Source organism: Aristolochia californica, unplaced genomic scaffold, assembly GCF_029961685.1.
Source record: "Aristolochia californica isolate CCGP_79_NKW_82.1479 unplaced genomic scaffold, dmAriCali1.0.hap1 SCAF_13, whole genome shotgun sequence".
Classification (NCBI taxonomy): domain Eukaryota; kingdom Viridiplantae; phylum Streptophyta; class Magnoliopsida; order Piperales; family Aristolochiaceae; genus Aristolochia; species Aristolochia californica.
In genome coordinates, this window is record NW_027181804.1 from 5,750,395 (window position 1) to 5,778,094 (window position 27,700).

General features: G+C 38.5%; 1 protein-coding gene across 1 annotated transcript; it reads right to left on the reverse strand.

The window, feature by feature from the left end:
- Positions 1 to 149: 149 nt before the first annotated feature.
- On the reverse strand, positions 150 to 20,760 carry LOC137948061 (NAD-dependent malic enzyme 62 kDa isoform, mitochondrial-like). The gene is made up of 19 exons (XM_068793982.1): positions 20,328 to 20,760; positions 19,594 to 19,690; positions 18,517 to 18,635; positions 18,196 to 18,363; positions 17,805 to 17,933; positions 17,635 to 17,695; positions 16,979 to 17,082; positions 16,798 to 16,881; positions 16,426 to 16,532; positions 15,558 to 15,669; positions 9,802 to 9,915; positions 9,515 to 9,580; positions 9,165 to 9,237; positions 9,000 to 9,086; positions 8,384 to 8,438; positions 8,233 to 8,304; positions 8,059 to 8,121; positions 7,866 to 7,980; positions 150 to 646 (listed from the first exon to the last, which is right to left on the reverse strand). The coding sequence occupies exons 1-19, from the start codon at positions 20,508 to 20,510 to the stop codon at positions 572 to 574; spliced, it is 1,884 nt and encodes a 627-aa protein (XP_068650083.1). The 5' UTR covers positions 20,511 to 20,760; the 3' UTR covers positions 150 to 571.
- Positions 20,761 to 27,700: the final 6,940 nt, after the last annotated feature.

Below are 27,700 nucleotides of genomic sequence, written 5' to 3' on the forward strand. Positions count from 1 at the left end.
TTTAGATGTAAAAAATAAATAAATAAGAACGAACCCTTGTTTGATCAACTAAAACCCTTGGCAGGCATAAGCTTATTAAAAGGAAAGCTAGATGACTCGGTGGTTCCTTTTCGGTTGTACTACTCGCCCACTGAGTCGTTTAGTTGGTTGAGATGCAACCCAATCCTGCGGTTCTTCTTCTATTGACGCTTCCTCTCGTCAAATTTATTTTACATTTCTACACTTGTTTGCTCTTCTGTGAGTATAATAATTTTACCTGCCCCCATTTTTCATCATCCAGCAGGACTTCCAACAACTTCCTGTCACTGAAACCCCCTCTAAAAGATGCTACCCGAACTGAAGACCATTTACTTCAATTATAAAACAACAAGAATCAATCGTTTTCCTTTGTTTTATGATAGTAGTGGGGCGGGATTCTAAGTTTTCCCCAGTACAAAAGGCAAGGGCTTTGCTAAATATGATTGGTATATGTAGTAGGGCAATTATGATTATTAATACCTGCATTTGATGATCATAGAACAAATCAGAAGTCTAGGCCATAATCTCTCCGGCAACTAAAAGACCTGGCACTTCATTCCTTCCAATAGACTAGGGTGGGATAGTGTGGATTCCACATGTTGTTCTTCACATATTGTACAGTTTCCTCCTACATTGCATGGAAGACTCATGTTAGAAGGATAAATATCGACAATGCACACCAATAGTTATTCGAATGATTGTACAATAAATTTGGTTTATATAAACCCAAACCAGTTATTCTGAGAGTTTTCACTCAATTGAGGAGCAATATGTACTAGAGCACATCCTCTCATACTGTCATACAATAGTGACTGGTCATGCAAATTCGGTGATCTTTGATTTTCCTATTTTACTCCCTTCTTACTTTTAGTAGTTTCCTACTGTACAGTTCTTTTATTATTAGTTTTCTATTTTCTTGTCTTTTATTAGGTCCTTCCTATTTAAGATATTCCTATTTCAGACTAGTAGTTCGTAATCAAAGTTTGCGGTCAATTGCTGCCTGGAGGGTTTAGATCCTATTTCAGTTCAGAGGAAGAGGAAGAGGCTACAAAATACTCTAATTTCCCGGACAACACATTTATCATGTTTGATTAATAAAATTCTTGGAGCTCTTATTCTTTTCTCTATTTGAAAGTTGTCTTGCATATTTTTTAAATTATTTTTAGTGCAAATAGTATTATGTTGTGTGCTTCGGTGTTTCCGAGAGAATTCAAGAAAGAGAGAGCAAAGTGTTTTGTGTGTGAGAGAGAGGGGAGAGTACTCTAGAGAGAGGAAAATATGCCAAAAGATACTGAATTTGGAAAATTCTGCACAACTTCCAGTTCTCGCATTCCACTAATTAAGAGGAATCCTCACTTGCTCCACTACTCACCCTACTTGGCCCATTAATTACCCACTTACACCTTTAATGACTAAATTACCCCCTCACAAGAGAACTAGTACTGATGCCTTCTACTCCTAATAGGCCGGTCTTTTGGGTAGTATTGGCTAGGTGCTTAACATTTAGTATCAGAGCAGGCGATACGTCCCGACTTCGAGTTCCTTCGTGCGCAGGTGGACCGCACGCCCCTGGCAGGGAGCCATAAGGGAGTATGGGCTCCTGACCCGGTCCCCGTTGCTGTGTAAAGGCCGTCGTGGTCGTCAGCTCGGGAGGGCGGGGTGTACTGTTATGGTCCTGGGGTTAAGTACTGATGCCTTCTACTCCTAACAGGCCGGTCTTTTGGGTAGTATTGGCTAGGTGCTTAACACACTGCCAGTTGGTAACTCAAGCTTGTAGGCCATCTTGCCCAAGAAGATTTCATGCAACTTTAGGAGAGCCTTTAGGTTGCTGATTTGGTCAGAGGCATGACAAAAACAGCAGGTATCACGTACAAATTGGAAGAAAGACACTTGTTAGGCCAGGTTTTGTCCCACCAGATCAATCCATCAGATGCCAATCGTCTTCTCAAATAAGGTGGCAAGGCTCTCTCCAATATTGTTGAAGAGCAAAGGGTCAAGCAGATCGCATTGTCTCAGATCCATTGAGCTTTTGAAGAAACCACAGGCCTTTCTGTTCATCATCACAGAGAAAAGAGTTGAAGAGATGCAGGGTCTCATCCAGTATCTCCACATTCCATCAAATCCAAGCCTCTCAAGGAGGAAGTCAAGCCACCGATTGACTCTATCAAACACCTTCTTCAGGTCAAGTTTGATCATGATTAGGGCTTTTCCATTCATTTTGAAATATTTAATAACTCGTGGACTCCCATAGCAGAATCTAAGATAGTTCTACCTCTTAAGAAAGCACTCTTGATCTGTTTGATCACCAGAGGAAGGACTGCTCGGAGTCTGAAGGTGAGGATTCTTGCTATAATCTTATATGTGCTGGTAATGCAACTAATTGGGCGATAGTCTGATGACTGATAATATGATTTCATCAATGCGGTGTAAGGCAATGAACTGCCCAACCTTATAGACCTATTCTACCAGACCCTCCTCTAGTTTGTAACGAGGAAAGTCTAGTCGAGCAAGCCTAAGTTGTAGTGAGTTTTCTTGTGGTGGATAAGGATCTCTTGAATGAGAGAGTCGGTAGGATGTATGGTGGGGTGAGAAGGAAGGTATTGGGCCAGTCAGAGAGGGCATGTTCAGGTTATGGAAGTGGGTTTGTTATAGGTTGCGGGAAGGTGCTGAGTGTGGGGGATGGGTCATTAGATGGTAGGTTGGTGTGGCTTGTGAGAACGATTGGAAACTCATGTCAAAAAGGGCTGAGGGTTGTGTATGTGGTGAAGGTTGATGGTAAAGTTTAGACAAAGATGATAGTGTGGGCTGAAATTTGTGAGGGTTAGGTGGGAGTGAAGATGGAAGGAGAGGGGGAAGAGGAGGAGATGCACATGCATGAGTAGAGTGAGGAGAGCTGGTACCTTCTTCTCTGGTCTTGTGATGGGAGGGGGTCGAGATGCCAGCTTGACTAGCTGAGCCATTAATTCCGTGATCACAATTGACTGTCCAAGAGCCGTTGTTCCATTCCCAGTATTGCACTGACCCTAGGTTTCATCTCCTCTGCCTCCCTTGCTGATCTTGATTGGCAGCACCTTCCCCCCTTTCCCTGACCTTACTTCATGCGATTGCCAGTGTTTAGAAGGCTAGAGTCAGCTCAGATCAGAACTGCTTTGATACAAACCAGGCTTTTCAGGCAAAGGAGAGGCAAATAAGGTGAAAGAGGATGTGTGAAAGGCTGGCTTGTAAGAAGGATTGGGTGAATTAGTGACGCTGGACAGGATAGTGATTATCTTGTAGGCCAATCAAGCTGATGATTCACGGGAGGAATGCAAGAGATCCACCCCTAAAACACAGAGAAACCTCTCTGATGTTCGATTCACAATCTTCAAAATCAATAATTCCTCTCTCTGTTCACATAACAGAATTTTAAACAGAACTCAACGCCCCCGACAAGCCCGGGCTATAGCTCAAAATAAAACAAACCCTTAAACCCTCAAAAGTTTGGTCCAACCCGGGTTCAGTAAAAAGATCCGACTACAGATCCGACTAAATATCCGACTACTTACCCTCTTTACGCTGATCGGTCAACTTGAGGTATTTCAAAGCCAACAACGTGCTATTTGACAATTCAGCATCATCTGGCTCGGTGTCTCCTGCATCAGTCACCTTGGGTTGGAAAGAACTCGCCTTCGAGTTCACAATAGCTTCATCGGAATCCATAAAACAATGACTCAAATGTGTGACATTAAAGACATCAGAAGTCCTCAAATGACTCACGGGAACGGCCAGCTTCGCCTGCACAGGCGGTAGTCCAGGAGGAAGATCCTCCTCTACGTCTTCACGCTCAATCTCTACTAAAAACCTGGACAGTGAAAGCAGGTTAGTAGTACCGGCTATCGGAGTAGGAGTGGGTATGTCCTGACGAGGTGCCAACACAATCTTCTTCCCTTTGATGCTAAGGGAATAGGTATTCTTCCGCCCATCATGAATAACACTGCGATCATATTGCCAAGGGCGACCTAACAATACATGACAAACATCCATAGAGATTACATCATACCAAGCATTATCAAAATATTTCATGCCGATGGAAAAAGAAACTAGGCAGCGCCTATCGACTGTTACCTCACTGCTGTGAGTCAGCCACGACAAGTTGCACGGTTGGGGATGACGATCTGTCGTCAACTGCTATTTCTGGACAGTCTCCTCTGACACGACATTCGCACAACTACCACTGTCAATGATCATCTTGCAGATTGTATTTGCAACTGTGCAGGTCGTGTGGAAAATATTGGTCCACAGCCAATCATCAACAGAATCCCCCTGGGGAGTCAACAAACTCTTACGAACAACACATCTCCATCCTCATCATCATCATACACAGGCTCACCAAGATCTTCATTTTCATCTACCACGTCTTCCTCAATCAGAAGATTTTTGCCCTTCTGACTAGCAGGTTTCCTCCACTCAAGTGGCCTTATGGCCCTGCTCACCACATCGAAAACATCTAATACGTGAGTTAGAAGTACCTTGTGTAGGCTGCTGGGCAGGAACGGATTTTGGAGGACGAGCTAGTGGGCTGCTTTGATCGCTTCTGATCATGGGCCTCCTGTTCTGCTGTTTTTCTACAGCCAATGCATGCTGGTAGGCTTCAGAAACGGTCCACAACGAGTGAAGACTGAGGACATCTTGCAAGGGTTGTTGTAACCCCCCCAAATACCGTGCCACCATCTGCTCTTCCCTCTCAGATAGATTATTCCGAGCGATCAACTGATAGAACTCTTCCATGTAATCATCCACTGATCTCGGGCCTTGCCGCAACAAATGAAGTCGCTGAAACAAGGTTTGAGTGTAGCCGAAAGGAAGGAAGTGACCCTTCATCTTCTTCTTCATCTTCGCCTTGCCCTGTCAGTCTCGTGATCACCTCAATTGCTCCCACCACACAGATGCTCTGCCCTTGAGTTTGATGGCAACCAGTTTCACCTTGACACGATCTGGGACTTTCTTATACTCAAAGATACGCTCTATTTCATGCAACCAATTGACGAATCCTTCGGCATGTAACGTACCAGAAAACTCGGGTAGCGTCACTCTGAAACCGAGGTCTACAGGTCGATCCCCCTGACCGCGGTGCTCCCTGAATCGAGCATTATTGCGATATGGGTTTGCGAACCTGGCATTGGAATCGTGATCTTCTATCTCACGATCACCGAAATCCTGCACCGTTAGACGTTGGGTTAACTCCGCAACTTGCCTCTGTAAATCTTCAAGCATCACAACATGAACACTACGACTACGACCACGACCACCAGCCATGGAAACTGGCAAAATTTCACCCCTGGAAGACGATGCAGATCCGTCGCGCATCAATCTCGTCGCCTCTGGAAACGAGAGTGCCCCAAAGTGAATGTTTAGAAAAACATGGGATTTCCCCAAATCGAAACCTCTTCTAAAGCTGACGAAATTTCCCGAAAGCGGAATTTCAGAGCCTCTTTGTTTGTTTAACCGAAATCGAGACCTCGCTGCCTCCAAATCAAAAAAATACAGACGCTGGCGAAATCTACTGAAAGTGGAATTTCTGAGCCCCTGCTTTTTTTTTGCGCAATCGAGATTTCTCCAGCCCTCTCCGGCCGTCGTCTCCGGCAGCCCGTCACCTCCCGCAACACTAGCTCGCTCCCGGCAATGAGGTTTTCCTTTCTTGAATGAACCCCTGCTTCGGCACCACGAAACCCTTGTTTCGGTGCCCCTATTTTCCGTCAGTCCCGAACTCGTTCTGTTCGGCCAGCTCCGTTGACGGTAGTTCCGGCCATGGCGACGGCAACGACAACGTCGTACGATAGTTCCGACTGTGACGACGTCGATCTCGAACCCTCTCCCTGCTGAATCCCTATCTTTCGGCAACAGCCACGAACAACTGCTCTGTTCGGTCAAGTGTCGAGGTCTGCTCGGTCGAGTCCCGAGTTTTGCTCGGTCGAATCCCGAGTTCTTCCGGCAGCAGCGTCGAGAGGTAGCTCCGGTGATGGCGACGGCGACGACGTCGTCTTCGTCGACCCTTCTAACTGCTTCTAGCTGTAGCGTCTCTGGCGAGACCTAGCTTCTTCCTCAGCCTGAAGCTCTGATACCAACTGATGCCAGACAGGATAGTGATTATCTTGTAGGCCAATCAAGCTGATGAATCACGGGAGGAACGCAAGAGATCTGCCCCTAAAACACAGAGAAACCTATCTGATGTTCGATTCACAATCTTCAAAATCAATAATTCCTCTCTCTGTTCACAGAACAGAGTTTTAAACAGAACTCAACGCCCCCGACAAACCCGGGCTACAACTCAAAATAAAATACCCTAAACCCTCAAAAGTCTGGTCCAACCCGGTTTCAGTAAAAAGATCCGACTAAAGATCCGACTACATACTCTCTTTACGCTGATCGGTCAACTTGAGGTATTTCAAAGCCAACAACGTGTTATCTGACAATTCAACATCATCTGGCTCGATGTCTCCTGCATCAATTAGGGTTTCAATGCACTATGCTACAAATTAACAAAGTAAAACAAAAGGATCAATTCAGGCAAACAAGAAGTCCTCCCCTCTTGCCCAGCTCCTCTATTTATATATAAAATAATTATATAATTAGAATAAGAGAAAAACACCTAATCTCAAGCCTAAACCAACTAGGACCTTCTAAAATAGGAATCTACTAGGAACCTTCTAGGGAACTATCCAATTTCTTGAGAGAAAGGAGGGCTTTCCTAAAAAGGAACGAAGAAGCTAGGAGGAAACTCCTTTTACCAAGTAAGGAATGAGGGAGAAGGAGAGGTGGTGCCAACTTATGGCTGGTACCCCCTTTTTTTCTAATTCCATAATTGCCCCTCCTTTTAAGAAAAGTAGTCGAGTCTTGTCCTTCAGCCTTCTTTTACACATTTGTCCTTCCTTCTATACAATTCACCCCTTTTTAGGCCTACCTACTTAGTTTGCTAACGATATCCTTCAAAGAAATTTACTTTCACAAATTCAAAAATTAATTCTACTTCATAAGGTTATCAGCTGCGCAAGTTAACTATAGAGCTAACACAGAAGAGAGCCAATAGTCCAAAAACATGTGGTCATAGGCAAAGATAGGTCATCCATGGTTAGATAGTTCAAAAAAATGAATGTACGGAACTCAAGTACGAGCTCTGCTCAAGGTCGGGCTATTGATCCAATAATTGTTCCCTTAAGATTTCTCTAATTCTAGTTTCGTTTTCTAAGAAGCTTCTTGTTTTCATACAGTTGCATTTCTGTTATGAAGATTCACCTTTTTTTAGTTTGATGTATCCTATTTCACACTTAATATTTCTACTTAAGGAGTTTCCTACGGAATAGTAGTTCCTAATAGGAGTGTAGTTTGAAATGGCTAATTTAAGCATAAATTTATATTTATAAGAGTTGTTAGGTAAGTTGCGGTTCTGGCAGAACTAAGTTTCCATCACAAAAGCGAGACAAGGTTACAAAAGTGTGCACTACTTGACAGCTCATCTTATCTCGTCTGAAATTAATCAAATACTTCGGTTTTTAATCTTTTTCTCAATAGCAAGTTGTCTTGCATGATTTTCAAATTACTTTCAAGGTCAAGTTGCAAATCTGTAAACAATTTTGTGATATGTTTGCGGCAGTTTCAAGTGAAGATTTTAATCCATTATTTTCCTAATTCTCCCTGATGCTGCACCTGTTGAACTGCAGGAGCTTTTGACTGCAACTATTTACTGTACAACACTTCGAAAGGTGGATTTTTGTGGAATAAAATCTGACTCACCTCACAATATGAATAAAATCTATTCTTACATGATGCTCATGATAAAACAAAAAATCAAGATATTTAAAACATGCTACCTGATTTAGTTTTCTAAGCTCTCGAATATCCATGTCACGGTATCCTTCTGCTAGATCCTCCTCTATTGCTTCTCTCACCACAGCAGCAGCTACTTCCTTGGTTATGTCACGTATACTGCCGGAGACCATATGTCAGGATACATGTTGGCACCAACATGCATGGAATCAAACCATCAAACATTTTCTTTTTTACCTGGATATTGAAGGATATATGATCCCTTGAAGTACCTCTTCCTCTTTCATATATGCAGCTAAGCTGTGACCGGTTAAAAGAGAATCCATCAACTTTGGGAGAAAACTACAGCAACACTAAGCAATAAAAATTTAAATTTGAGGACAGCCTCATAATGTTATTAGACAAAATTACCATTCAGCTGCAGCCTGCAGCATGCCATCTGAAATCACCCGTGCACCACACAGGAGGGTGCCAAGGCCTATCCTGTAGGGTCAAATGCATGACAAAAAGAAAAAAAAAACTTATGATCTTGAATATTGAAGAATAGAGGAAAAACACTAACCCGGGAAAGAGGTACATATTATTCCCTTGGTTGCAGTGGCCAACTTTTCCATCCCCTAAGAAAATTATAAATTAGAAAGAATGATGGTGAACTCTGCAGCAAGAACTATAAATTATTTAAAAAAATTATGTCATTGCATGATCACAAGGATGTAACAACAAACTCCAGCCATCAGAAATTATGTTTGTAACTAAGCTTGCAAGGCAGCACATGTCTTTCTATCAACTCCCCTCTTCACCCTTTTCTCTTCTCTTTCATATCTCCGTTGTCTCTCTTTTCCCTCTATTACCTCCCCTCTTACTGTCTGTGGTTAATCATAATGGTTCTTTATGAGTGACATTAGGGATGCTCTAAATTGATTTCCCTAGGTTAAAGAAGGTTTGTCTAGTTCCAGAAAGCTGCAGGGATTCTTAGCATAATCTGACATTCATAATCGCTATTTCTTGTCTTTCCACATTCACAAAAGCTAACCTAAGGCATCCCCAAAACACTTTCACAATAATTCCATACTTTCAGGATCTAGAATTTCTATCCACTTCTGATGCTGGGATATTTTTCTGTTAGTTTCTAATAGAAGTAGAAGGATTAGCATTAAATTTAGTTCAGTGAGACATACCAAGATCAACATCACTGAATGGACTTCCACTTGCGAATATAATATTGTCACCCGCAATGGAAAATGCTTGCTCAGGAGTGCATTCAGCTATAATTGCATTCAGCAACAAAAAGTTAAGTATAAAGTATTTTGATATAATGAACAATGATCGAGTAAACATCATACCATTTTTTGTAGGATTAGACATAGCAAAAATAGCTGGTCTAGTAGAAGTTGAGTCCTTGAGGGCCTCTAGAACCTGCAAACGGTAAAAAATATTGAAAGTTAGGAATTAAGAGATTTTTCTTTCTTTCCAAACAAAATATCCCATTACTTTCACACCATTATCATAAAAAGAATCATAGGAGCATGCATAGTTTGCTGGATATGGAAGATATGTATGATAGACTACAAACCATGTCGGCTGATATAGGATGAGTATCAAAATATTGCCCTCATTGCCCATGAGGGAGGGAGGGAAAAGAAAGGTGGAAGAGAGAGAGAGAGAGAGAGAGAGAGAGAGAGAGATTTCATACCTTGTTGGAGAATAAGCCCCCAACCGCAGATAACCCAAGGAGCACGTCAGGCTTAACTTTCTTAACCTAATTGGTAACAAATAAGTGAAAATTTATGATCATAAATCAAACAAAAAAATGTGTTAGACATAAAAAGAAAAAAAAAAAAAAACTTCTACTTCATACATTATGCTCAAATTTATAACTACAAGCATCTAAATAAAGATAGGAGTTGCCACTAAAAAAAAAAAAATCAAAGAAGAAAAAGAAATAGCAAGTAGCAACAGTGCACAGCCACAAGGACATACCACTTCCTCTAAACTTGCCCCTTCTGATAAACCTTGCCGACCAACTTCATTCACCTTTCTTGCAAATGGTAATGCCTCCGGATCAATATTTGATCGGTCTTCGGTTATCAAGCCCTATTAAAAAAGTAGTGACTAAGCAACTAGCGAAGAAAGAAAATAACAGAAATTAAATCTTCAGTAGTAAACTAAAAAGCATATAATCAAAACAGCTCATCCTGCCAGTCTGAGCACATGTACATCTACATTGGTGCACTTTTTAACCCACCATTTATAAAAGTGTAAAATTAAGAAGAAAGAGAGAAAAGAGAAGACATTAGAGAGAGAGAGAGAGAGAGAGAGAGAGTATGACAGTTTTGGCACTTGTTGACAGGTCTGAAATTGACCTCTCCTGTATTAAATATCACTTAAGGGGGGGTTAGTGCACATTCAAAGTGCAAGTGAAGGTGAAAGTGAATTACTTTTTCATGTTAGTGCACTCAATGGAAAGTGCAGTGTAAAGTACTTTCTTGTGTTAGTGTGCACAATGGAAAACGAGTTTATTCATAAAATACTCTGATAGATTTAACTTTATTAAGATAGTTGCATTTAACAAAATAAGCTAAATAATTTCAAAATTAAAAATAAATATTAATTTAATTAAATATATAAAACAATATACCTAAAAAAACATGGTTACTTTTATAATGTCTAGAAATTCTGACTTCTACAATAACTTAATATTACTCTTAAATTAGTAAATATAATATAATAATAAAATCCATTAATATAATAAATAATTAAATGGGGTATTCTATTAATAAAATAAGATAGATTTTAGTTTAGTCTAAATTAGTACAATAATTACAAGTTAAAATAAAATTATTAATTTAATTAATTATAAAATATAGAATACTTAAAAAAAATGTTTGCTTTTATAATGTCTAGATACTTATCAAATTCTTACTTTTAAAATATCTTAATTATCACTCTTAAATTAGTACTTTAAGTTAGTATTAAAATTAATAAATATAACAAATAAATAAATAAATGGGGTATTTTATTAATAAAATAAGACAGATTTTAGTGTAGTATAAATTAATAAAATAATTAAAAAATAAAATAAAATTATTTATGACAGGGTTCAGTTTTGAGAGAGTGGGTGACAAGAGGAGAGGGAAGCAGTATGGGGGCAGGGTAGGGGGAGGGGGAGGGAGAGCAGCGGTGAGAGAGAGGGATGTAGTGAGTGGCAAGAGAGAGTGAGTGAAAGTGATAAAGTGAATTCAGAGGGTGAACCCTCGGATTTCACTTTCACTCGTTTTACATGAGAGCTAGTGAAAGTGAATTACATAGTTCATTCACTTTCACTTTCCCTCCTTGGACGCGCATGAACGATTTTGGATAAGTGATAGTGAATTTGAATTTACTTTCATTTTCCCTCAGCATGCACTAACATGGCCTAAGTGTAAAATCAGGTACATGGACTGAAATACCCCTCTGCACTCAACTCCATATATCTCCCTAATTATATGACATAAAAAATGAAAATTGAACCATATAACTGCCATATGAAACGAAACTCTTTCCTTTTTCTAGGGAGATAGTACGAGTAAGGTAAAAAGACAAAAATACCTTCTATATTATTAAAGTTACATGTATAGGGGTATTTGGTCTTTTTACATATCATGTATGAGTCCACAGGAGTGTTAGTTAGATTGGATTGATGTTAGAAGTCCATGGTTTAGACCAAATGTCATTTAGATATGCAATTAGTGAGTTATATATTATTGAGCATAGAGGGGCATTTTTGTAAAAAGGCCTTAACCCACTTAAATGAAATAAAATGGAGGAAGGGGAGGTGAGTCTCTACACCCTAGTGCAATCAACATGTGCCTTTTCAAATACCTTTCTGAAGAGCAATGGGCAGGTGTAGGTCACTTACCTCAGGATCTGTAGACTGGGGAGTTCTTGGTCCAACAGGAGAGAGTGAACTAGTTCATCTTGATTAGCTTTCCGTCTATGAAATACCAGTAGTAGATTTTATGCAGTAGCATCAGAAGGTGGACTAGGGATATCATCTACAGGAATCAGGGCAACAACCTCAGGCATAGAGACGGGTGGGGGGATCTCAATGGAAGACGAAGAGTATCTTTAGAAAACATCACATCAGTAGAGATAAACATTTTCTTAATAGATATGCAATAACGTTTATATCCTTTCTGAGTATATGAGTAGTCCACAAAAATACACTTGACAACACGAGGTGACAACTTGTCTCTAAAGGCCCTAAATACACCTGCAAAACAAACACATCTAAGGACTCGAGGGTTGACTGAAAGCAAGGTGATAGATGGTAGTAATGTCTGGATAGGAATTTTTTTATCAATAACAGAAGAAGGCATTCAATTAATAAGGAAGCGGGCAATTAAGATAGCATCATCCCAATACGATTTTGGTACATGCATATGAAGAAGCATACAAGCCACTTCTAACTTATGACGGTTTTTATGTTCAACAACGTCATTCTATTGTGGCGTAAAAACACATGAAGACTGGTGTACAATGCCATGATCTTTACAGAAGAAGTCAAAAATTTTATTCATAAATTCAAGACAATTATCAGTGCAAAGTACACGAACAAAGGTATTGAACTGATTTTTTATTTCACTATAAAAAAGTTTGAACATCATCACATACGTCAGATTTCTCTCATAGGAGATACACCCAAGTACATCGACTATAATCATCTATAAAAGACACAAAATAATTAAAACCAAAAATATTAGGTAGCGGGTCCCCAAACATTAGATGAACAATATTAACCAAGCAACTGCTTCGGGATTGACTTGGAGGGAAAGATGTTTGGTGATGCTTGCCTAACTGACACGAGTCATATTGGAAGGATAGATGGCAAAAATGCAGGAAATAATTGAATCAACTTTGAAGGAGACGAATGACCTAAACGTAGATGCCACTATAGATGAGGAACCATAGTGTGTTATGCATGTGGAGAGTTTTGTGAAACGTCCTCCACATAATATAGTTTGCCTCTCTTACACACTAAACCAATCATTCTCCTTGTCGTAAGACTCCTGAAAAAAAGTGTGAAGGATAAAAAGTTATAGAGCAATTCCTGGATTTAGTGAATTGACTTACAGACAACAAGTTGAGAGAAAATTTATGAACAAATAGAACTGACTGCAATGACATAAGTTAATGGGGTTAATGTACCCATTCCTTGTACTACGGAAATGGATCCATCAGCTAACATGACTTGTTTAATAGAAGTGGATTCCTTCAACTCAGAAAACAATGTGGACATACTTGACATGTGAGTGGACGCTCCTGAATCAAGAACCCAAGTGGAGGATGGACGCACATGAAAAGCTGACGTACTTGAATTAGCCAATGTGGCTATAGGAGTGGAAGATTGAGTCACAAATGTTGATGAGGAGGCAACATTTAATTGAGTCATGTGCTGAATAAGTTGCTATATTTCATCAAAGGAACTTGTTACAACTTGCATAGGAGGTTTGGTGGATGAGTCTGTGCTCTCATGAACAAGAGAGTTGGCCCAAGCATGTCTCCCAAACTTCTCCCAGCATTTTTCAGAGAAGTGGGTTGTTCGGCCACAATGAATGCATTTACTGTTTGGCTTAGTGTCACCTATGCCTTTTCCTCTTCCTTGAACATCTTTGTCCTTTCCTAGAATGTTTTCCATTCTGCCTTTAGATGATTTTGAGGAACCCTGAGAGTTTAGGGCTGATGCTGGGGTGCTGGTCATATCAACATTTCCTGGTGCTACAACGGTTTTCTCTACATGCAACACTCGGCTATATGCTGTGAACAGTGATTGAACATCCTCTAACGCCAATAATTGAGCTCTGATAGAGTTAAATTCAGGTCCTAACCCATCCAGGAACTTAGCAATGTGAACTTGTCCATTTTGCTTCCTTATTTCCCTTTCACTCGTGGTGAAGGGATGGAAAACACTGATCTCCTGTAATATACCAATAAGCTCATTGTAGTATGCAGTGACAGACTGCTGACCTCTCTTGAGGTTAAACATCTTGGCATATAATTCAAACACATGAGACAAGTTACACTCTTATGCATAAATAGATTCTAAGGAATTCCGCATTTCCTTAGCAGTTCCACAATTCATAACCTGATTTCTCAAGTTAGGCTCAAGACTGTTAAATATCCCGGTCATAATCTAACTATCTTCAGCTTCCTAGTCTTTATTCAACGGGACAGGAGGGTCGTCTCTAATGAATTTTGTCTTTTTCTTACCCTTCAAATATAGAAGAACTTATCGTGGCCATCTTAAGTAATTCTGGCCATTCAATCTCTCAATAGTTATCACAATAGTATCCCTTATGAACTTACAGACCCCCTTGAAGGAGTAAAAATTTCACTTGAATCAGCCATTATGATCCTTAAACAGTCTCAAAAGCAACACACAAGTCGATGTCTGCAGGTATTGTGGGCCCCATCTGGCAGGGAATAATTAGGGTTTCTTGAAATTAGAAGAACCAATTCACCCAAACATACAATTCTTGCTGTTGTAGGTAATCCTCTAGGAAAAATCACAAATTTCACCCTTTTCAGGGCTAACATCACCTAACCCTGTGATGGCACAGGCAGTCCAGCCCAATAACAGGTTGCTCGACAAAGAAAACAGAAAGAATTCAAGTAAAGAACTCTCTTTTAATGTATAATTACAGGATTAAGCACTTAAGTACACAAATTCATGCAACAAATCACAAATTGAGGCTGACGCAGGCAAACCAGGAGACGACATAGGCAAAAGGACACAGTGTTGGGCTCACAAAGTCCAAAAAAGTGATCTTCATTACTCAGCAACAGTCATAGGCCAGCAAGCAGTTCAGAACTACTCAGGAGACAGTAGAAGCCATCAACCCTAAGTTTATGGCAGGATAGAAAGGAAAAAGTTCAGATTTTTACCAACCAGTTAAGGTTGATTTTGGGAAATCCTCTTTCCTGAAGTCGCAGGCTTTGATGAAAAGTCTAGAGAGAATTAGAAAACTTTAACCAGGACCTACTGCTCTGATACCATGAAAAAGAGTGAACTTTAGGGTTTTGGAGAAGGAGAGAGAGAGAAAAGAGAAATCAGTTCTGGAATGACACTGTTTGGGGTCGAGTTTGACCCCAAGAATGGAGTCCTGAAAATTAATTATAAAAATGCCCCTAAAAAACAATTAAACCCTTATATCTCCTTACATACTTATTAAAACTAAACACATAGATAGGATAGTGGAGCTCTTGGACTTTGTAGGAAGCATAAAATGATAAAAATGCCCTTCACTAGATTTTCTAACAATATAATTCAATACCATCAATTCCCCTTGCTTTTTGGGGCTAAAGTGACAAGCTGGCTCAAGACAAGGATATTTACGCATAGGGGTTATAGACAATAAACACAAAGGCTAAACATATTACAACCATAAACTTGTGTTGACTCTAATACCATGATAAAGCAGGGCCGAAGCTCCCAAAAGGACCAACCGGAGTTAGAAGGCCTTTTTCTAAATAGGATCTTTTCAAGCCCAAACCAATGAGGGAATTCTCCCTCGCACAACAACCCTAACTCTCAAACAACTAACGTGGGACAAGGAGCATGTATACAACCATAGACTGGTGGACATTTTTATCCATCAATGACTGTGAATCATGAACATGACATATGTGGTAACAAAACAATTCGATACAGTGTATTACTTGAAGTATGAATTCAACAGATAGATCCTCATACTCACATTAGCATCAACAACCCAAAATTGACTCCGCGCACTTTGAAAAGCAGTTTCATTGTTTCCTAACATCCGTGCCATGGTTTTTCTTGCAGAATTAAGAACTCCTATACCTGCACTGTAATCATACCAAAATAAGATTATTCTCAAACTTGACTCAACTGCCTGTACTTTTCATGATGAGTGATCATAGCAAACAATTATCACCTAGCTGGACAAGTAAAGCAACAACGAACCAGGCCAGGCTAATAACAATACGAAGATAATACTGTTCTCAAATTTTACTAAATGGCTGATATTTTCATAATGAGTGATCAAGTGCATGCAATTATTCGGAGCTGCACAATTTAAACAACAACAAAAGTAAGATAATAACAACATCAATTGTATTATTTTCAAGAGAGGAGATTAGAAGGCAGTAATAGAAATTATTCCACAGTTTAATGAAATGATTTTTCATGCAGTTCAAGAGGACAAAGGGTAGCCATCAAGAGAAACATGTCAACTACATCACACAATTTATATTGATGTCTTCGTCTTTAAGTACTGTTTTTTATGTCTTCTTTTAAATATTAAATTGACAATAAAAACTAACAGTCTAATGCTAGTTCAACGATTTTACTCTGGGTTCAATGAAAGAAGAATTTTTCCTTAACATATCATTTTGTTATCAAATGATAAAGCCATAGCAAAAATGGAACTAGCATGGCCAAAAAAAGGTGAATGTAGAGATCTTCAATCCCAACCCACAATGGTCTGGCTTTTTTTTTTTTTTTTTTTTTTTGTCAAACATATAGCAGGTAAACATAGAGCCAAAGGTGTTGTCCTTGAGATTCTCTTTAAGCCAGCAAAAGTAGAGGGAGCAGAGTAAAACCTTCCAGCACCAGCAACAACAATCTTTTGTTTTGGAAAATCAATCATTGGTCTTCCTTGTGCTCTCACAGCTCCTAAAAGACCAGCTATAGCAACACCAGCAGTACCCTTTGAAAATAATAAAGTTGGATTGTGTTAGAAGTTAAACTGTGCTTTCTCACTAGACAAAAACAACGAGTCAAATGCAGATATTTTGCTATGAAATTCTTAGTCACAATGGACAATAGTTCATATTCATAAGGCAAGACCAAATGACTCAGCTTTCTGTGAAGCAACATCTTCATTTCTTATTCAAATTCTCTGAACCAACTTCATATTTGAGACCCTGCAAACCTTAAGTTGCCAACCAGAATTTTGTCTTTCTGACTAGTACCTGAACATCGTCATTGAACATTCTGTAAGTATCTCTGTACCGCTGCAACAACTTGAAAGCCCATTTACTCTGAAAATCTTCAAACTGCACAAGGCAAAATATTTTTGTATTTATTTTTAACAGTACTTTATAAACTGTGTCCAAATAAACTTGTACAGCACAAACATATCTTTGCACTCACCTGAACTATTACATTTGGCCAACGAGTAAAAACTGCCTCCATGAACTCATCAATAACTGATAAATACTCCTCACCATCAAGCCGGTTCACTTGTAACCCGAGGTCTGCAAAGCAAATCAATTAAACACCACTAAAACACCCATGGATGTATTTTAGATAGGTGATGATGACCATAAACTAATGTAACCTACGCTCTTAAAAGTCTTTGTTTTTAAAGTTATTCATCCATGTGAGGAAATGACACAAAGAATAGTTGAGAAATCTAGAGTTTCCTTGCTGAACCATAAAGGGCACAGACAAAGAATAGGGAAAAGCTAAGATGGCTGCTGGGATCTTCTTTCTAAAGGATAGATTGCAAAATTACAACCCTAGATTGATCTTTAAAATAAAACATCTTCAAAAAACAAAACTAACCCTATTATTATAATTTATGGAGGATAAAAATGTCCTAAACCCTTTATTATGAAAATAATAGGAAAACCAAAGATAACAAATAAGCTAAACAATATGAGTTTGGGCTTCATTTCTTCTTCTTCTTATCAGGCTTCTTCTTATCAGACTTGGATCAAGTGTATCCAAGTAAGCTTTGATTTGCTTCTCTACATCAAGCACAAGCTAATGAAGATATCCAAAATCAAGGATAGTACAATTCTTACATAGTGGATCCTTCAGAAGCTTTTCGTTGTTAGTTCCAACATCGATCATCACAGGAAGCACCTATTACCAGCAAATTCACCAATGACTATTCATCTACTTGAGTTTATCAATAAAAGGTGAGAGGTATAACAGTGAACTCTTCTTCAATAAGATGAAAAGCATAAAATACCCTCTGAGGATTTATACCGGCTGCAGCAACATATAGATCCAGCTTCCCTATTGCGATGCCAATACCCTGAACACCTAAATCTCCAAGGCCTAAAATTCTACTTCCATCTGTGACTACAATCATATCAACCTGACAGACTACTTTCTTTCAGACACTAATACTGAAATTATGTGAGATATGAAACTAAATTTAGGTCTGAAAAAATCAATCAGTAAAGATCAAATGTGTTAGGACATTCAGGATAATGTTATAAAAGTAGTACCCACTTGTTTTGATCCACTCCCAATTGCTGGGTCAATCCTGTCTATTTCTGTTGGCACTTTCTTTAAATGGAACTTATCTTACAGTAGTACCGAATTGTTACTTAATTAATCTGAAAAACGACAAAGACCTGATCAGCGGGCCAGTTGTAAACCATTGACATCATTTCCCCACGATCTGCAGCACTGAAATACATCCCTCTAGGCCTCCTGAACAAGCCACTGTAGTTTTGGCAAACAAGCCCAACAGTAGGTGTATACACTATTGGTGCATATTCTTCAATGTTGTCTAACAACACCTGCCACATATCAGCCAATCCACCAGTTAATTTGATCTATGAACAAAGGAAGTATCAAACCAAAATGCAAGCAGTGCCTGGAAGCCTCTTTATTTGGAAGTTACAAGTTAGCAAAATGTAACGAGAAAATGTAAAACAGTTCTTTGTGCTCACCTTATAGTACATGGTCTCATTTCTGTCATGCAACCTATTGAGAATCCGCCACTTGGCCAAAGAAATTGTGTCAGATGGACCATCCCGAGTATTCACTTCCCACCTTTTCAAGTCAACCACTACAGAATTGGCGGATGGGGGGCAGAAAGAGGTGACAGTTTAACTACGCATCTACTGCATAACAACTAAATCTAGGGACTATAATACAAGACATACAGTTGCATAGAAGTCCCCACCCACATTCTGTAACAAGTGCATTTCATTTTTTACCTTATCCAAAATAATAATTCCACAGCTCAACTGTCTGAACTCTGACTCATCAGTCTATGATTAAAAAATATAAAAATAGATGATAAAAAAACTGCTAAGCTATTCTAATATTCAGGGTAAAAAGTATGGACCCAGTGATTGCATCCAACTTTTTCACTGATTGGGAAGTAGCATATTGACAAAATAGCCACAGGGATGGGTGTCTCGCTGGGCCGCCTTGCCTATGGGGGAAGAGTCTTGAGGAGATATCTTGCTTAGTAAGACAACATAATCACAAGGATGAGCGTTTCACACAGACATCTTGCCTACTGGGCAAGGCATCTTGGATTTTCAAGGGTGTGTTGTCTAAAAGAAACCTTGTGTAGCACCTGAGGCTTTTAGTCTAATATGCCAGAGATGTCTCAGATTTTGACAAGGGTGAGGCATCACGAAAAACCAAGAGACCTTGCATCACATGTTTTCCCTTATATTCAGTATTGCCATGAGCTCTATTATATAGTTTCTTTTTTGAAGAGATATAAAGGTTTATCTAAAGTAAACTGAGATTGAAGAAGAAGAAATGTAATCTACTCTTTAATCAGAATACGAATGCAACTTATATTTGATTTAAGCACATTCCTTTTTGCACTACACATTCCCCCCCACTAGGCCAATAGATGCAACTCAATGCAGAGGGTCATAATGTTATCTTTACGTTCAACCAGTAGACCAAGTACGCTTTAACCTAATTGGAAAATCTCTTGGATAATCTGAGGCAGCAATTCCTACTTACTTTCACCAATTTGGATTAAGCAAAGGATCACTTACTGAAACGTTGAATTTGTTGCTCCTCTGTCATGACGTTTGAAGGAAGAAGGCCACGAAGATCAAGGCGGTCACGTTCTGTCATGGAGAATGCAGTTCCCTGATTTTCAAAGAAAATAGAAACCATTAATCTGTACAACTTTCCACTCATTCAGGCAGAACTATTCCACTCTTACTCATATCACAGTTACAGTGTACAAGTGGAAAGAAATTAAGAGTTGATAACAGGCCCCATTAATGTAGGTGTATGACCCAGCCTGATGGATCAACAAGACAACATTTAGTGTTCATTTAGAAGGTCATTTAAGAGGCCATGTTCCAATACAGTTCACACTTATCGATTCATGTCTAATAGGGAGGAGAATGACGGCTTGATTATCATCTTTTCTCACAACCATGATTTTTCCACGGTTTTTTGAATGGTATAACGACTTAATTTCTTCCCCAACTTTTATAAGGTCCCCAATAAATCTATTATCGATCTGTTCTTTGAACCTCCACACCTTACTATTCAAAATGCCCCTGATGGTTACTTTCACAATTTTCTTGCAACTCACTCTCTCTAACAGAAGTACAGAAGCAATTTATTCGGTCCGCAAACAAATGAATTCTCTGTCCTGCAATTTTCTTCTGACATACACAAAACGCCCCGACTTTTTACTAAAACTAGAACTTTCTGAAAGGTCTTGGCAGACCCGGGGGGAAACACTTAAAGTACAAAGATCCATGAGGATTACCTTATTAAACCATGGATCATGAAGAATATCAACGCTGCGTTTGTGGACGATGGTGGGGCGAGAGCCTTCATTCGTGGTGAAGGCTCTCCGCCTCTCGATCGTCTCTGTCACAGCTGTAAATCTCAGCTTGAAGCGCTTGATGAGAGAGGAAGAGAGTCTCAACTGAGAAGAGAAGTTCGACATTTCTAGAAAAGCAAACACTGCGCCCGTGGCAGGAAGAGACACACTATAAATCTAGTGAAGAGTTTACAAGGAAAGTGGGGAAATGAAGAACGGATCCTTTTTCTTTTTCTGTCCGCCGGTACCGCGGGAAACCGGCAAGCCCACCACAATGGAGAAAGGAGCAGTAACCAGTTGATCAGCCGGACGGTTTGACTAGTTGTCATCAAGAACAGAAACATGCGGCCTGTACTGGCCTCGGATGCAATCAGAAAATATCAACCACCAGGCTCACCCCACGAATAGACTGATGCAACATTTTAAGGCCTATTTCGTTTGGATGAGTTTAAGCCATAGGTGAGTGTTTGGTTTTTTTACAAGATATCTGCTTTATATCAAAACCATACTCTTAAGTGTATTGGTTAAAAAGTTTTTGGTGTAAGATTGTGTATTACTTCTAGGTTAAAAAATGACCAAAATACCCTTGGAAGGTAAAATGACCAAAATACCCTTGAAAGGTAAAATTACCAAAATACCCTTGGAGGGTAAAATGACCAATACCCATGGATGTATTTTCTGGCACGGGCCATACTGTTAGCGAAGTGAAATAGGTAAGCTCTATAGTCAAACAAGTTTCAAGTATAAAATTTAGATTCCGTTTATGGTCTTGCTTTGTTTTACTTCAAGAGCAAGTAACATACATGTCTTGTGCTAAGTGAAGAACTTTGGTGAAATTGTATAATAGAACATCACAATGAAAACCGAGTGGAATGAGAATATTTGATGCCTATGTTAACAAATGCAACTATTTTTTTTGGATCTAGGACTTGCTAAGATTTAGCACAAAATTGCCAACAATTAACACAATGCCTTGGATGATGGCATGTCTACTAAATCACACAAAAAAAAAAAAAAAGAACTTCCAAAACAATAACATTTCAAATATGGATAGATATATGACACCCCAAAGACAACATGTTATTGGAAAAAAATATTTTTTGACCTCATTTTGCCATGAGGTCATAGGCTCGCTGCACACAATCTTGAATTTGGCATCAGCTACTTCAGATGAACCACAACGCAATTTCTTTCCATATCATTCGATACTGCAATTAACAAAAGATTCAAATCATATACAAAATATATAAATCAAGATAGAACATATAAAAAGAAAAGAAAAAACATGCATAAAGACCAAACTCTGTAAAGAAGAAATCGCTTGAGGATGTGCTTTAGAGAACCGACAAAACAAATTTCTACCGATTGCATTTTCCCAAGCCTCAAACACTCTGACACGTGTACAATTAAACCTTAAAAATAAAAAAAGGGCAAAATAATAGGTCTTTTATGTAGTATGAGTCTTGTGTACCTTAACTAGTGGCAAGAACTAGTAATGGTCTCCAACAAGGACAAATGCTTAAGCAAATGCCAACGGTCCTAGGGATACCTGCACAAGAACGTAAAAGTTAGCAACATGGAAATTTATCCATCAATATAAGCCAAAGAGAATGTAGTTATTTTCTGTCACATTAGTCACGTGAAAAAATGTAGTAGTTATGGTCAATGACTCTACCTCATTATTGAAGAAAGCTTAGAAGCTACATAGTAGCCACAAATTTTAAGTGCAAGCAGGATATGTTAAATTTTTACTGAAACATGGAAGTGGTTGTTGTCCACTACAATGCCCCCACCCTGCCGTTTTTGTGCTGAGTATCTAAAAGCAAATTAAAACACAAATTACAAGCAAATAAGCTTGTCCACTCTTCATTGTGCACAAGAAAATCTCATTCATGCACACAAATAAGAGAACATATTTATGAAAATAAAAGAAAAAAATTGTAAGAACTATTAAAATCAGAGAGAGAGAGAGAGAGAGAGAGAGAAGATCTGAATGAGTTGCATTGGGGGTCGTGTACAACCCCTAATACTATTTATGAGGTTTAGATAATAAATTACAAAAATACTCCTCATACGTAAAAATCACTTATTCCCTTATAACTCTCATTCTACTCTGCCTATGATTATAAAAATTTGTACATAGACTAAATCAGATATCCAGAACCCAAGAAACCCAATTTGCAACCCAATTAGGCAATTAAAACATAGAGAATCCTTCGATGATTCATAAAGACTAGTAACCCTAATGTTATGGCAAAGAAAAGAAAAAAAACTTAACTTTGATGAACTAACATAAAAAAACACGTAGAGTTTCTCCTTCCAGCAGGTCACCCTTTTCAAAATTTACAAGAATCTGTAGTAGAATGCTTCCAACAACAATCTACAGTTCTAATACATGTAAAAATAAAGATTTGGGTGAATGAAGAGGAGAAAATTGAGAGAAAAATTGGAAGGATAATAAGAATTCTTTGAAGATCCTCGAGAAGCTTCCTTGAGAATTGTGCATGAATTCCAAGATCCTCTTAAATAACTGTCATGGTGTAATAATTACAAAAATGCCTCTATACACTTCATAAACATTTATGTCCTTATATCTCCTTAAGTTTACATCCTATGAACATTAAAATTTAGCCACTAACATAATTTAACAAGAAAAATAGGATTACATAAAAAATTAACCACATAGGTTAAAAAATGACCAAAATACCTTTGGGGATAAAATGACCAAAATACCCATGGAGGTATTTTCTAGCACGGCCTGTACTATTAGTGAAGTGAAATAGGTAAGCTCTATAGTCAAACAAGCTATAAGTATAAAATTGTAGATTTCGTTCAATAGATGAAATAAGTGCAAAGACAATAGGCTGAAAAGTTTTGTTATTCCTCTACAACAATGTGGGCCTCGGTTGGATTGTTGCTGGTCTTGCTATGCTTTACTTCAAAAGCAGGTAGCATGTCTTGTCCAAGTGAGGAATTTCGATGAACTTATATAATAGAACATCATAATGGAAACCGAGTGGAATGAGAAGATTTGATACTTGTATAGACAATTGCCTAGGACTAGCTAATATTATTAACAAAATTGCCAACAATTAACATTATGTCTTGGATGATGTCATGTTTTCTAAATCACAAAAAAAAATCTTATAAAACCACAAACATTCAAATATATATAAATATATGATGCCCCAAAAACAACATGTTATAGGAAACACAATTTTTGACCTCATTTTTCCATGAGGCCATAGGCCCGCTACACACAATCTTGAGTTTGGCATTAGCTACTCCGGTTGAACCACAACTCAATTTGTTTCCATACCATTCAATACTTCAATTAGCGAAAGATTCGGATCATATACAAAATATGTAAATCAAGATAGAACATATAAAAAGAACAGAAAAAACATGCTTATAGACCTAACTCTGTAAAGCAGAAATCGCTTGAGGATGTGCCACAAAGAGCTGACAAAAACAAACTTCTACCCATTCCATTTTCTTGAGCCTCAATACGCTGATAGGTGTACAATTAAGCCTTAAAAGTTATTAAAGCAAAAAAATAGGTCTATTATGTAGTATGAGTCATGTATACCTTAACTAGTTACAATGGCAGGTAATGGTCTCCAACAAGGACAAATGTTGAAGCAAATGCCAACAGTCCTAGCGATACCTGCACGAGTAAGAAAAAGATAACACCATGGAAATCTATGCATCGATATAAGCCAAAGAGAAAGTAGTTAGTTTTTGTCACATAAAAAAAGAGAATGTAGCAGTAATGGTCAATGACTCTACCACATTATTGCATAGGAGGAAACAACTTCATCCTTGTCAATCAATCAACATAACCTCTTCCTTTAGATCCTTTATCTTTTGAAGATAGGTTGTTGTAGGCATTGAGAAATTGAAATATACATATATGAAATAAGTTAAACTTAAAAAACATTGAGGTATGTAGAAAGCTTAGAAGTTATATAGTTGCCACAAATTTTAAGTGCATGCACAAAATATAAAAATTATTAGGATATGTTAAATTTTTACTGAAACATAAAAGCAGTTGTTGTCCACTAACCCCACACCCCCCCCCCCCCCCCCCCCCCCCCCCCCCCCCCCCACACACACACACACACACTTTTTTGCTGAGTATCTAAAAGCAAATTAAAACACAAAATATAAGCTTTGTAGCATGACCCGTATTGTTAGCAAAGTCAAATAGGTGAGTTTTGTAGTCAAACAAGCTTGAAGTATAAAATTGTAGATTCCGTTCAACAGATGAAATAAATACAAGAGTTATGTTATACCTCTGCAACAATGTGGGCTTTGGTTGGATTGTTTATGGTCATGCTTTGTTTTAATTCAAGAGCAGGTGGTCTTGCTTTGTTTTAATTCAAAAGTAGGTAGCATGTCCCAAGTGAAGAATTTAGGTGAAATTGTATAATAGAACATCACAATGGAAACTGAGTGGAATGAGAAGATTTGATACCTATGTTGACAATTGCAACTAATCTTTTTGGATCTAGGACCTGCTAAGATATAGAACAAAGCTGCCAATAATTAACATAATGCCTTGAATGATGGCATGTCTGCTAAATTACAAAAAAAAAAAAAAGACTTACAAAACCACAACCCTTCAATCATAGATAAATAAATGACACCCCAAAAACAACATGTTATTGGAAAAAAAATTGACTTCATTTTGCCATGAGGCCATAGGCTTGCTACACAAAATTTTGAGTTTGGCATCTATTAGAAGATGGGTTCAAGCCCACAAGCTCAAGGCTAGAAGCCCACACATCAAAGGAGTGGCAAATGGTTATTTATGGTATGTTCCATAAGGATGACATGAAGATGTAAATACGTTGTCTTATTAAGTCTTTTAATCTATTGAGTTGTAACCCTAAGGGTTTTGTAATACTATAAATAAGAGCTTTGGCTAAGAAGTAAGGTATTCAAGCCTTCTCCTCTCTTTGAGAAATCGTCCAGCCACCCTATCTTCTCCCTTGACACATTCTCTTCTTCCCTTAATCCAAATTCTCCTCTCTCACGTCCTTCTCCTTTCTCCCTCTTCTCTCCTTCTTCTGCCACATTAACCTAGAGTCCTTTTCATGGGGTCCTAACTTCTACATGGCATCAAAGCATAAAGTTTAGGATCCCTATTCTAGTAGTTATGTCCTCAATTCAAGAAATTGTCTATAGAAGGAGTTCTGCCATGAAGAGATAGGTAAATCTTTTTTTTTTTTTTCATATTCTCTCTTGACGGTTTCTATTTTTTTCTCTCTTCTTGAATGCTTGAGTCACGTTAAGTCAGATAATCTTTATAAACGTTGTGAAATCTTTTATGATGAAAACGATGTTATAGTCTTGATCAGCTTGTAGCAATTACATGATTAATCAAATGTTGTTTGTCCCTATTTTTATGATTTGAATTCAATTATCTTTATGTGACGTGAATCAAACATTATTGATTAGGGATTCCAGCATATGTTGCATTGTTGTCAATTCTATAATCTAATGGTACTCATGGGATTGGGTTATGTTGTTGGATGACCGTCATATGGTTAGAATTCCGGCATTTACTTATTCTTATTGTTTCTTTCTATTTTTTAACTTTAGCAATATAATTTTTTTGTGTTGAAGAATTCCCATGAGTTGGACATCTCTTTTCCAAGAGATTGCTCTCGGTTTGCCAAGAAAGGCCATGTCTAGATTTGCTCTCATTTTTGTGGTTGAGTTTGGATTAAGGATAAGAGTTGCATCTATTCTCTTTTTTCTATTTTTTTTATAAATATAAGAGAAGTTGAGTAGTGGTTGGGTTTTTGTTATCGCTTGACAAAAACACTATTTTTTCATGATTTTGTGCTTATTCTCGTGAAAATATTCTCTATTTATTTTTGGTGGCTAATTTGGTCTACAGGTGCTTCTAATTACATTGTGTAATTGTTATTTGAGCCCTTTGACAATTGACCTCAACAGTTGATCTACGTCAACATGGAGAGTGGACATTTGAGTAATAAGAGTGAGATACTCCGAATTACTACAATTCCACTAAGAGGACTTTCCAATTACCTTAGCTAGTCACAATCGGTACGGAGGGTTCTTATTATTTGTGACTTTCTCAACATGTTATCAAAATCCCTCCTTCGATTGATGAAGAAGATGAAGTGTGCCATAAATGGTTAAAAACGATAACATGGTTATCAGTTGGCTTATTAACAACATGGAAGAGCATGTCGCTAACGATGTGGTCCACTTGGAAACTTCCAAGGATATTTGGGACACATGTGCAAAGCTCTATTCAAGTACTGCCTCCTTGCAAAGAGTCTTTGATGTTTTCCAAAGTATGTTGGCTACCAAACAAGAAGATAATATTCATAGGTTTCTAGCCCAGTTTCTTGACCTTCTCTAAGAATGGAAACTTCCTCAACCATACTCTACCGACATTGTTGATAAAGAAAAACAACGCGAGGCCTTGGCAGTAGCTATTTGCCTTACCAATATTAAGCCTTATCTAGAGGTGGCTAAGACTCAACTTCTTAGTTCCACTGCCCTTCCTTATTTTGATAAAATAAGTGTCACATTGTTACAAATTCCTGATCCATCTCCTCCTCCAATTAATGTTTCATCAGCTATGTTCTCTGGTAATTGGGGTATATCATCCCAATTCTGAGGATGTGGCAGAAGGCCAGGGACGGTTTCTGAGCCTTCTAAAGGCCAGGGGAGGAGGCTATAAATAGGAGGGGCCTCTCCCATTGTAAAGGATTCAGATTCTTAGCAATCTTTGTTCTTCAAGTGTATAGAGAGAGTGAGTGGTTAGCCTTCAAGAGTGTTTGGCCACCCTTTGTAACTTTGTTTTCTCAACATAAAGTTAGCATTCTTCTTCCATATCTTTGGTCTCTCCATCGTTCTTTTGGCTTGCAACATCGAGGGTGGAGGTTGGGTGGAAGATCCGTGAGACAAGGAGGTTGACTAGTTCGTAGGAAGAGCTACGCCGCACGGGGTAGATATTCCGCTGGGCTAGACGGACTTAGCCCAAATCTAATCATGTGACAAAGAGGAGGCCACAATAGAGGTGGTCGAACGGGTCTGCCCCATTTCCCGCATTGATCCTCGTGTGTGCACTTACTGTGGTGGTCCAAAAACACCTTGTGGATTCATGTTGGAAACTCCATGGTAAGCCTGATTGGGCCACAACCAATCCAGCCTCAGTCACTGTTGAGAAAAAGGAGGATAGGACTGATTCTCATTCTGAGAATGTGATTATTTCTATGGAAGACTATGCTGTAATTCAAAAGTTGAAATCTTTATTGGATCAATCCTCTACT